The 12,500-nt window shown below is 40.4% G+C and overlaps 1 protein-coding gene across 3 annotated transcripts in view; it reads left to right on the top strand.

Annotated features, from left to right (window-relative positions):
- Positions 1–12,500, top strand: part of LOC138039092 (semaphorin-1A-like) — a 75,814-nt gene that overhangs the window by 11,021 nt on the left and 52,293 nt on the right. For 2 of the 3 annotated variants that reach the window (XR_011130362.1, XM_068885264.1), the window contains 4 exons: positions 4,147–4,240; positions 5,690–5,747; positions 9,359–9,421; positions 9,713–9,814. Coding sequence is in view for 2 of the 3 variants with exons in the window: in XM_068885264.1 (XP_068741365.1) it covers positions 4,147–4,240; positions 5,690–5,747; positions 9,359–9,421; positions 9,713–9,814 (317 nt within the window). In the remaining variant the exon portion in view is untranslated. Of the gene's footprint in view, positions 1–4,146; positions 4,241–5,099; positions 5,748–9,358; positions 9,422–9,712; positions 9,815–12,500 lie in introns of all 3 variants that reach the window. The other variant, XM_068885265.1, reaches the window with a different exon arrangement.

Consider the following 12,500-nt stretch of genomic DNA (forward strand, 5'->3'; position numbering starts at 1 on the left):
CCTTAGTGCCCAGTCCCAAACTCAGCTTTTTTTAGTCTTCTCGCCTCAGTCCTCGCACTGGACTATCTGTTTTCCCCATCGAAACATTGCGAGGAACACATCGAAACAACATTTACAAGACACTAAGGTCAAGCACTGCCCAAACTTATCTGGATGGGAAACCTCTTGTAACTTGCTCCAAAAAACAAATCCAAGAGATCACCAAGATAGTAACATGGGTTAAAGCTTTCACTCTCTACTCATGGATTCTCTTCAGTGCTCATCCCTCCAGGTAGCAGGACATGACACAGTATAAACTCCTAAACCTGCATATAGATGGGACTAACATACATGTAGAACAATTGAAATCCATGCATCAAATTGTTCGGTGTACTCCTGGACTCTGAACTTAATTTTTATAGTGAGCATATTACAGCTGTAGTTTCGTTTGTAAAAAGGCTAGCCAACAGGTAGGAGTTTTAAGACGTCTAAGAAAGCTTATACCCACTCATGTAAATTACTACTTTACAAAGCTGCCATCTTGCCTCACCTGACGTACTTCAGTACTATCTGGCACTTCTGCAGAGCCTCAGACAAACGTAAAGTTGAAAGATTACAAGAGAGAGCCCTGAAAGTGGTTTTCAACAATGAATCAGCCTCCTATGACGAGCTGCTGAGTCTGGCTGAACTCCCTTCACTGATCAACAGAAGGCTTCAGGAAATTGCAGTCCTCATGTTCAAGGCAAAAAAGAACCTACTCCCAAGTCAAATACAAGAACTTTTTATAGTGAATGCAAACTGTGATCATAGGAGATATTCTTTAAGAAACTCTGATTTCAAAGTGCCTCGTTTTAATACGATTAAATATGGAAAGCATTCGATAAGATACTTTGGCCCTTTCCTCTGGTTGAAACTTATACAAAAGAATTGTGTACTGAAGATAGTCTGCACAGATTTAAGACTAAAATCAGAAGAATAGACCTGACTGTCATAACTGATGATGGCTGCAGCGATTGTATGCTTTGTAATAGACTCTTGTGTCATTAAGCAAAATTTTATTTGTAAATAGGTTTTACATTTCTTTTTAGTTTCCCTAGCTTTTACTATTTTTAGCATTGTTATCCTAGATTATTTTATTTTTGTGTCACCTATTAGTGCTACAATGTATGTGCTAGAGATTCTCGACACATTAATAAAGTTCATCATCATCATCATCATGAAGTGGCGGGCGAAGTACTTCTTTGATTTAGCGCTTCCTTTTGGCTTACGCTCAGCTTTCACACTTTGGGCCCTCCTAACTCTCCAGCTTGCCAGAATAATGTCAATACGTGTTTTCAATTGTTTTTGGAGTGGGGCATTCCTCTTCAACCAGATTAATTTGAGGGACCCTCCACTTGTTTGATGGTACTTGGTATTGAGCTGGACTCAATGACGCTACAGGCTCGCCATCCACAGGACAAGTTTGATCACATTGCCGCTCTTCTGGAATCCTGGTCACTAAAACAGCATTGGACAAGGAAAGAGTTGGAATCTCTTATCTGCAATCTCCAGCACGCTTGTATAAAGGTAATCCCCCAGGGTCGCACCTTTCTACGGCGTATGATTAACTTGCTGTCAGCTTTTGGACGGGATGACCATCCAATTAGGCTCAACCAAGATTTCCTCTTAGACCTCTCCTGGTGGCGTGAATTCTTCCATTCTTGGGATGGGTTTAGTTTCCTGCTATCCCCACACTGTGCTCCCTTAGCAGAGTTTCACATCTCTTCAGATGCTGCAGGTGCACTGGGATATGGCGCCATTTTTGATAATGAGTGGTTTGTTGGTGAATGGTCCTCTAGTCAGAAGCCTTTGTCGAATGCATACAAGGAGTTGTTTCCTGTGGTTGTTGCATTCCATTTATGGGGCCACTGTTGGGCTGCAAAACGTGTGGAGTTTTGTTCTTACAATATGGCAGTGGTCATCGTGCTATGTTCGTCCACCTCTAAGGATCCAAACATGATGGTTCTTCTTCATTACCTTTCTCTCGGTGCAGCTCGTCATTCCTTTGCCTTTACTGCCTCCCATAGGGCTGGTAGAGACAATTGCATTGCTGATACCTTTTTAATATCCCATTTTGACTTTCAGCGTTTCCATCATCTCGCACCACATGCAGCACCGGCGGCAACCCCTATCCCACCATCACTGCTGGCTCAGCTTCCTGTAATTTGACAGACAAATGCCATTTCTACTTAGCTAATGGCTTGGCTCCATCCACTCGTCAAGTATAATTATGGCTCGGCACAATGCCGGTTCTTAGAATTCTGTAGCCAGGACTCGCCCTCTAATTGGAATCAGCCGCTGCTACCTGCTAATGAACAAACTTTGATGCGCTTCTCTGCCCACTTGGCTGATCGGCTTCACCATACTTCCATTCCATTAAAGTCTACTTATCAGCAGTCCGGTCTTTACACATTGACTACGGCATCCCAGACCCACTCACCAATTGTCTTCAACTCCAACGTCTCTTGCAGGGGATCAAATGACACCAGGGTTCTAATCTGCCTCAGCGCCGGCCAGTCACAGCAGATCTTATGTCAGTGCTACACCAGTCATTGGATTTTACTAATCCCAATAATTTAAGTTATGCTTTGGGCTGCCTGCTGCCTTGGCTTCTTCGGATTCCTCAGAGCTGGTGAATTTACAGTGAATGGAACTTTTGATCCTACTTTGCACTTGACAATGGCTGATGTCCAAGTAGATTCCTCCACAAATCCTCAGAGTTTCAGGGTCTTTATCAAGTGTTCAAAGACTGACCCCTTCCGAAAGGGCTGTTTTATTTTCCTGGGTTGTGGTTCCTTCCCTCTCTGTCCAGTGGTTTCCTTGACAAACTACCTTCATCTCCGTGGGCCAGGCACCAGAGGTCTCTTTATTTACCAGAATGGCACTCCTCTCTCCAGGTCTCAGCTGTCTTCCTTTCTTCAAACTACCCTACAATCAGCACGTATCCCAGGAATGTTCTCAGGCCATAGTTTTAGAATTGGAGCTGCAACTACTGCTGCCATGACGGGCCTTCCTGACCATCTCATTAAGACTATGGGGCGTTGGTCTAGTGAAGCTTACTTGTTATATGTGCGTACTCCAGTGGAAACCATCCTTTCTGTTGCAGGACAACTTGCTTAGCAGGTATGAGCTCCTCTACCCTTCATTTGGGCTGGTCTTCTGGGTGCCTTCGGATTTGGGCATTTTTCTTTGGGGCTCTGGCGTCCCTGGTCATGAGCCCCCCTTTTCTCCAAGCAATGCCAAGCCTGCTCGGAGGTCCTCTGGCTTGGAGTGGGGGCTCATGGCTGGGTTGCCTGGATTTGCGAGCCATGGGAGCGGTCTCCATCTAGGAGCTGGCTGCCAATAATGGAAGCTCCTGGATGTCTCTGGCACCCAACCTCCACGTTGCGAGGCAGTTGTTAAATGCAGATAAATGCAATTTAACGAAGTTAACAACTAGGAGCACAAGTTTTACCTTCGCGGTCAGCGGTTTGTTAGATCTGCCCATGTGCCAGGATTCTTTGTGTTCTTGGTCCATAGGGCGTTGTAGCAGTTTTGTTGGCATTTTAGTCGGCGTTTTCTGAGCGTTAGCGTTTTCCTGAGTGTGGGGACTCCTTAGAGGCTGTCTCCCCTCCCCTGTCCCTCCCTTTCTTTCCACTGTTTTATCAGTGTGACGGGTGCCTGCTTTCTCCCTCTGCATGGAGGCTCATGGCTGGGTTGCCTGGATTTGCCAGCCATGGGAGCGGTCTCCATCTAGGAGCTGGCTGCCAATAGTGGAAGCTCCTGGATGTCTCAGGCACCCAACCTTCAATTTGCGAGGCAGTTATTGACAGCTGAAAAAAGGTATTGATTCATGTGGTTGATAAGGTTGCACATTGTAGAATTATAATACTTAAAGTATTGAGCATGCAAAGTTTGATGTCCTGTTTAGGGCATAACATGTACATTGTTGTATCTTGCACTTCACTGTTGACTACCTGTTGTCTTGCAAGGGTTATGGTTTAAAACCTGGACTGCATGTTTGTAGTTTTCAAGATACAGTCAGCTGTTATGTCTGCATGTGTCATGTTTGATGTTGTGTTTAAGGCCTTATACAATCACATGGAGAGTATACTTATTAAAGTTAACTTCCGGCTTGTTTTTTTTTAGATTGTCTTAGATTTCCCTCCAATGGAACAAAATTATCACGAGTAGAAAGAATCCTTATTGATCAAACAAATGACAGACTAATTGCTGGTGCTATGTGAGTTGTTACATGTATTTTATTAATAATTAACATTTAACTGTCCATTTTCTATTTCATTTTACTGTGGAGCTGACTGGATCACAGATTTTATCTGAATGAGCACCCTTGAATCAAAGGTTGCTAAGATTGTTGCATCATTTGTGAGTTTAAAAGAAAGAAAATGAAAAAAAATTCTTAAATTGAGGAGGATGGGAGATACTGTATGTTCAAGGCTGTGCTCTAGGAAAATTTCAGGGAGCAATTAGGGCTGCCAAGCAATTCAGCTGGGGTGCCCAGCCCTCTAAGTTTGTCGCCCAAATTAAAGATCTTCATCCATTTCTCTCTCAACAAAACAAATTGTGTAAGAGATCAATTTTCATGACTTAATTATTTAATTCAACAAGTTAAATATGTTAAGACTTCAAAACTGACTTCTACACTTCATGATGTGGGCGGGATCCAAAACAATTTTTTATCACATCAACTCCATTCAGGGACTACACAGCTTTTTTTTGGCGGATAAATTCCGAATAACGTGTGGCTTTCTATAAACTTCCCATGTGCTCAGCTAGATGTGTGGCTATGGCCGTTATGGCTTGATGGCAATCATATTACATTCTGCACTCTCATGGGCAGTCTAATTATTGCACGTGGATAGTGTTTCAAATTGGCCAATGAGAGTGCAGAATGTAATATGATTGCCATCAAGCTATAACGGCCGTAGCCACACATCTAGCATGGGAAGATTATAGAAGCCGAACATTTAGAACGGACGATTCATCATCTATCAAAAAATCAGTGAGGTCAGAATACAGAGCTTGTTCTGCAGAAGAGATGACTAAAATACTTTTTTGAAGCCATGTCCTTCTTCTCAAAGGCAACTACCCATAAATAATCGTTTACCGAATCTGGTCTTGGTGATGATGCGACAAGGAACTATTTACCAGGATAGATGGCGTGTGATTTGGGTCACTTGTATCCTTTAAGATTACAAAACTCTCATAAAAAATGATCTTGCCGAAACCAGTTGGTAGCACAGCGATAACATACTTGCCGGATAGGAGAGCTTTGACAGAAAGTTTCTGTTTTTGTTTGGGTTCAATGTGATAGCCATTTGATCGAAACTGAAAAAGCAACATTGTGGTTCTCCTTTCCCAGGGAAAATCGAAGACAGATTGGCGTCATAACCTGACAAGAAGTACTGTAATTACCGGGGTAACTCATCAAAAAAATCTGGAAGTGGTCCATTGTCAACGGACCAATCTGAATTTTCTGCTGCTGGTGCAACGGGAGATTCTGAATGCATCTGTTACAGAAGATCGTGCAGTCTCTGTATCTATGTTCAATCAGCATTCTCCCCTCAGCTCGCTTGCGTGACCAAAGCAGGCAAGCTCAGTGCAAAAAAAAAAAGTCTTATTGCGAAAGTGCACTTTGTGTTATATTATGATGATTTCCAAATGTTTCTAGGAATGTCCTCTTCAGACTTGAAATATCCAGCATGAAGTTGTCATCAATTCAAAATGATGTGAGTATTTTAAAACAGTTCCTTTGAAATTAATGTGACAGGTTTCTTATAAATTTGATGACCTGATATTTATATTAAAGCTATTTGAAATTTATACCATGCAAAACAAATTTTGTAATCAAGCAGCAATTAACCAGAACTTAGAATAATGAGCATTATTTTGGTTCCTAGACAAGTCTTGTCTCTAGAGACGAGGCACTTGTCTCATGAGACGAGAATCTCATCCACGCCTAGAAACAAGACTTTCGTCTCTCAAGAGGGTGGGAACTACATGTAAGTTACACTTTTCTGGGCTTGTGATAGGATGCGGAAAAAAATTAAAGATTATGCAGAAATTTGGCCATATTATGCGTAAACATGCGTTGATTATGCGGAAATTTAAACACTTTATGAAACTAATAAGTGGGCCCGTCCGATGTATTTACATGCTTATGGTACAAATCAGGACTCGAAATTGCAACCATTGAATTTTTTCCCTTTGCAATTAAAATATCTGGAGAAGCACAGGCAGCCCAAGGTTGGTATACTTTGTATGGGAAAATTAACTTTGAACTTATAAATGCTAAAATAAGCTGTAAATGTAGAAACAAACTGCACTCCTCTATGTACAGTTGTCCTCGTCTTTTCTGTGCAATTGCAGGGCAAACTTGTGTCCGTTTTAGACAGGTTTGTGGCTTTTGAATTTAGTTGTCATTTTTCCTCATAAAGAGAAGAAAAGCTGGTGACTCGTGGTGATCTTGTCCCACAAATTGCTCTTGTATCAAAAAGCAATGGTCCGAATCGCCATCAAAACACCACAGCCTTAAGGCCAGATAAATTTCCTATCACATCAATGCCTCTCCGGGACCAGACAGCGATTTATGGCCAATGAATTCCAAATAATGTTCTGCTTTCTATAATCTTCCCATGCGTTCAGCTAGATTTGTGGCTTAGCCGTTATAGCTTGATGGCAATCGTATTACATTCTGCACCCTCATTGGCCGAGTGTTTCAGTTGTGGGACGAGATCGCCGCACGTCACCAGCCTTTCTTCCCTTTATGAGGGAAAATGACAACTAACGGCATCATAAATATTCAAAAGCCACAAACCCGTCTACCGTAGTTATTTGGTTATAAGGCACACTTGATTATAAGGCGCACCCCAAACTTAGCAATTTAATCAAGCTAAGTTCTCAAACTGAAAATAACGCGAAAATACTCGGTTATAAGACGCACCAAAAAATTGAGTTATCAAAAAGATGTGATGAATTTAATTTGAGAACAATTATCCTTACACAATTGGCATACAAGCTCTTTTTGTTAACGTAAACAAAGTGAAAAAGTCACGCATTTAATGATATACGTAAAAACAAAAGCTAAAAGTTGACACCTGAAATGATAAACATACAACGCATACACTTTCATTTGAACCTTTCATTTGACTTAATAAATAGTCAGAGTTCAGTCTTGAGACTCCCAACGAAAGTCATATTCAAAGGTGTTCAACAGCTGAATATCAACACACCACCGAGGATGCAAATTTCAGTGCACAAGTAAGGCTGGATGAATGATGAAGGTGTTTTATCTCCATACTGTTTGTTCAAAGAAGAAACTTTCCATGCGAGCGACAAACACAATTCTCGGAATTCGAAACAAGGTTCGAACCATTGTATTGTTGTCATGGGTATCATGTTACTGAGCATGTACGTGCTTTTTAAGCACGGATGCAGATTTCCGTTTGTTTGCTTTTCTCTTGAAGTCGTTTAGTTTTCTAAATGTCTCCAAAAGCACTATTCGTTTTTTTAATTGACAACTAGTGTCCTTTTATTGTGTTGTTTAAACTGCAAGTTCTTCTCAAATTGTGATCTTAAGATTTTGTTGCGTGAAAATACTTGGCTATAAGACGCACTCCAATTTTAGCACTGACTTGCCACCCAAAGACAGATTTTTCTTGAAAAAACCATGCGCCTTATATTATAACCAAATAACTACGGTAAATACATACATGTATCGGTACATACAAATCGTTTGTTGAGCCAGGTCAGGCTATTCTACAGGGTTGGTCACTTTGGATAAACTCAGTCGTTTAAAGTGCATTTCATCTCCAAACATTTTGATCTCGGGAAGTAGGGTTGCACCGTTGCATGCATGATTGATAGTTTAACGTTTCTATCTGTATCTCTTCTTTTCATTACATTATTACGCTTTACAATGGACATTTTTCACGCCAGATATTTTCCAGATATTTATTACGCTATTACGCCAAGTATTGTAGTAAAAATGTTCCGTTCCATCTGTTTCGATTCGCAATCTTTATATTCTTTCTTTGTGTGTGTCATTACGATATTACGCTATTACGATGGACATTTTAACGTGCTATTACTGGAGCTTGGTCAAGCTGGAAAGTTTTTGCCCATTATTACGCCAACATTATACTAGGAGTATTCCATTCCATGTTTGTTCAACGTAGCATTCTTTAGTTATGTTGTTAATTAACGTTATTACGCTAATAGAACGGACACTTCACGGAGTTAATGTAGGGGCTTGGTTAGCTGGAATTTTTAGGCGCAGTTATTCAGTTATTACACTATTACGCCAACAATTTAGCAGGGATGTTTCATTCCATGGTTTTTCAACGCCGCTTTCTTAATTGCAGTTTCTCATTACATGATTACGCTATTACGATGAACCACTTTCAGAGTATATGTACGGTCTTGGCACTTTTCATGATAGTTGTTACGCTATTACGCCGTAAATATTTTGTGTAAGGATTTTCCATTCAGTGTTTGTTCAACGTTGCAATCTTAGTTTTTCATTACCTTATTACGCTATTATGATGAACATCTTAAAGGGATGTTTCATTCCATGGTTGTTCAACACCGCTTTCTCAATTTCAGTTTCTCATTACGTTATTACGCTGTTACGATGAACCACTTTCAGAGTATATGCACGGTCTTGGTCAAGCTCGACACTTTTCATGATAGTTGTTACGCTATTACGCCGTAAATATTTTGTGTAAGGATTTTCCATTCCGTGTTTGTTCAACGTTGCAATCTTACTTTTTCATTATGTTATTACGCTGTTATGATGAACATCTTACAGAGTAAATGTACGGGCTTCATCAAGCTCGATATTTTTCAAATTACACAACTACGCCAATATGAGACGTTTAAAAAATCACGACATTGAAGACTCTGTAAAGCAAAGGAAGAAAAATTCCATTGCTGCCCTTTCCGTTGTCTCCCTCCACTACCTAAACAATTAGCTGATAAAAAAAGGTTGCAAGTGAAAAGAAACAAAAAAGGGTATTACGCTGTTGCGAAATGAAGAAGAGAAACAAAACGGTATTACGCTGTTACAGAGTAATAAGCAAAAAACGAAAAAACAGCAAGTCTAAAACAGGCAACATATGCTAATATCAGGCATTTCTTCTGTTTTATGCAGAAAATATCGTGATTATGCGGAGGATACGGATTTTAGGGAATTATATGCAGATCTGCATTGCCGCATTCTGTCAGATGCCATGACTTTTGAGGGGTTCTAAATATTATTATAATACTCACTTTAAAGTTAAAGCCCCTAAATGTGTTTTCCAGTTTAATTTTCTTATGATATGTTCTCATTTTTGTGTAGTCTGTCGAGTTACCACCAAGCCAGGCAGCATTACAGGATTGTTTAAAGAGAGGAATTTCCAAGGTAAGCCATGATCAATAAGTGACGTTTTTGTAATATTGAACATGTAAAATTGACATGTATGGTAAGTTGATAATATTAAGTTGAAATGCAAGTGACAAAATACTCCATCACTGTGCAAAACAGCTTCAAGGTTCAGGGAAATAATATTCCATTTCTTTTTTCATAATTATTACAGTTTTGGAAATTATTAGCTTCAACATCAACACTTTTTTGTGGACTTGTACACGTAATACCAGACTTCTCTAGATAGCTATAATTACAAAATTTGTCTCTGTTTTGTTTGGGTTTTAGGTTAATTGCCAAAATTACATCAAGACACTACTGTTTGACAATAGTGGGTATATTTTTGCATGTGGAACCTATGCAAGAGTCACAAGGTGCTGGCAGTTTCAGGTAAATAATTTTATTATTTTCTAGACTTATGTGTATTGTTGCCCTAATAAATTTATATAATTACTACAAAATTTAATTTTCAGGTTGTATTCAGTGCACATTTTAGCACAGGTGCCCCATGCTCATTGTGAGGGAAAGCCAACAAAAATATGAGGATTTGTATGGGAATCCCGATAAAAGACCTGAGAAGATAATTTTACGAAAAATTCTCAATTAAAAAGCCCAACCTTATGGCCATTGTGGGTCGCTTCCTTTTCTGTGTTTTTCTTTTTTGAGATTCAATGTGAATTTACCCATGCATTACCACAGGTAACCCAGGCTCACTGTGTGCGTCACGTAGGTATTAAAATATAAAGAACATATGAGGCGAAGTTTAGGTCTGAAAATTTGCTAGAAAATGGTAATAAAAATCGATAAAACTTACCATGTGGTGAGCTGTTGTTGTCTTTAATACGTACACGAAGTTTCGGGGAAAATGGTCCCCGTTCACCTTCCTTCATAATATAGTGACAAGGTAGGAGACGGAAGCCAGCGTCGGGACTCCGATCGACCCAAAACAAGCACGATTTTTTCCGCGAAAATCAAATCCAGTCGCTAAATAAACACGCCAGGTTCGTGGAATAGGAATTTCTTTAAACCATGAATCCACTGAAGCATCTCCAGGTAGCAACGCGGAGCCACCAGACTCCGTAAAACTTGTAAGTTAACCTGCTAAAATGGCGGCCAGAAAGCGTGGTGCTCACGAAGTGCCCAATTCAAAATGGCACTGAACTCTGGACGCCTGGTGACGAGTATAATAAGTCTCCCTCGAGGGAGGGGAGTCCCAAATTGCTAAAAACAAAACTCACTGAGCAATTAAGGACTCCCCTCCCTCGAGGGAGACTTATTATACTCGTCACCAGGCGTCCAGAGTGCAGTGCCATTTTGAATTGGGCACTTCGTGAGTACCACGCTTTCTGGCCGCCATTTTAGCAGGTTAACTTACAAGTTTTACGGAGTCTGGTGGCTCCGCGTTGCTACCTGGAGATGCTTCAGTGGATTCATGGTTTAGAGAAATTCCTATTCCACGAACCTGGCGTGTTTATTTAGCGACTGGATTTGATTTTCGCGGAAAAAATCGTGCTTGTTTTGGGTCGATCGGAGTCCCGACGCTGGCTTCCGTCTCCTACCTTGTCACTATATTATGAAGGAAGGTGAACGGGGACCATTTTCCCCGAAACTTCGTGTACTTATTAATGACAACAACAGCTCACCACATGGTAAGTTTTATCGATTTTTATTACCATTTTCTAGCAAATTTTCAGACCTAAACTTCGCCTCATATGTTCTTTATATTTTAATACCTACGTGACGCACACAGTGAGCCTGGGTTACCTGTGGCATTACCAGTTCCTCAGTTGTCAACGGTTATAATAGTAAAATAGCAAGGCTGAACAATGAGTTCTCACAAGCCCACCAAATCAGTCAAATATTCCTGGTAAAAATGTTCCCACGGCCACAAATGCACCGTATAATTCAAGGGCAAAGGTTTTTCCTTCATTTCAATCTGCTAGCCACACAATCAAAGCCCTGCCAGCAACGTCAGGCAGCTGTTCGTGTCCCAAATGAATCGATAAAACCATGGAAAAGATCCTCTTTCACTTTGAACACCACACGGCGACCATTGAGTTTGGTTTGTCTTTGTTTGGTAAAGTTGTCAGGGACTACAAACAAAGACAAATAAATACTCATTACCAAGCCACAAACAAAGACTCGTTACCAAACTGAACTCAGCGGTCAGCATGTGGCAGGGCTTTGATTGCATGGCTAGGGTATTGAAATGAAAGAGAAACCTTTGCCCTTGAATTTTACGGTGGATTTGTGGCCGTGGGAACATTTTAACCAGGAATATTTGACTGAATTTGGTGGGCTTGTGAGAATTCAGTGTTCAGCCTTGGCATTTTACTGGTGTCCCTTTATTTCCTATATTTTGTAAATTTCCCTGTAACTCCCTATAGAGTTATTGAGAATAAACAAAGAGACCAGGGACCTGTCAGTTTACCAATTTAAGATTTTATATCACATGACTATTCATTTGCATCTTTTGGAGCAACAGCTAGCTGTTGTTCCAAAAGATGTTCCCAGGAGATGTTTCTGTTAACTTTACAATAAGTAGAACAAAAGTGTCTGTCATGATATCTGACAAAAACTGTGTCAAGATATTTCATAGTCGCTTTGGAGATACGCCTTTCACTATGATGAGACGGAATTCTCAAGACCGAAAGCAATGTCTAGTACACTATTGGGCACAAGAGAAAAATGAGGTCTGTGTTAGATTCTTGCAGACGTTATTCTTTAGACCTGCAAAAGGTCATGATGTTGTAAGAAAAATTCTGGAAAAAATTCAGGAAACAGGGTACCAATGAGATGGAACAAATGTCAACAAAACCATACAATGTATGGGGTACAGTCAATAAGGCACTCTTAGACGAAGGACTCCCAGGCCTTATGCCATTCATCCCTTGGAGCAGCGCTAATCCATATAGAGGAGTTAGCCATATAGATCTCTTCTATTGGGTGAAAACAGTGCTCGAGACCTATGGTAGCCAACTAGCCACAGGCTTGTGAAATTTCAGTTTTGGCTACATGTAGTAGATTTTGAGCTTTCACTAGCCATTGAGGCTAGTAAAAATTGTGAAGCAGAGGA

Source organism: Montipora capricornis, chromosome 2 (assembly GCF_036669925.1).
Source record: "Montipora capricornis isolate CH-2021 chromosome 2, ASM3666992v2, whole genome shotgun sequence".
NCBI classification, from domain to species: domain Eukaryota; kingdom Metazoa; phylum Cnidaria; class Anthozoa; order Scleractinia; family Acroporidae; genus Montipora; species Montipora capricornis.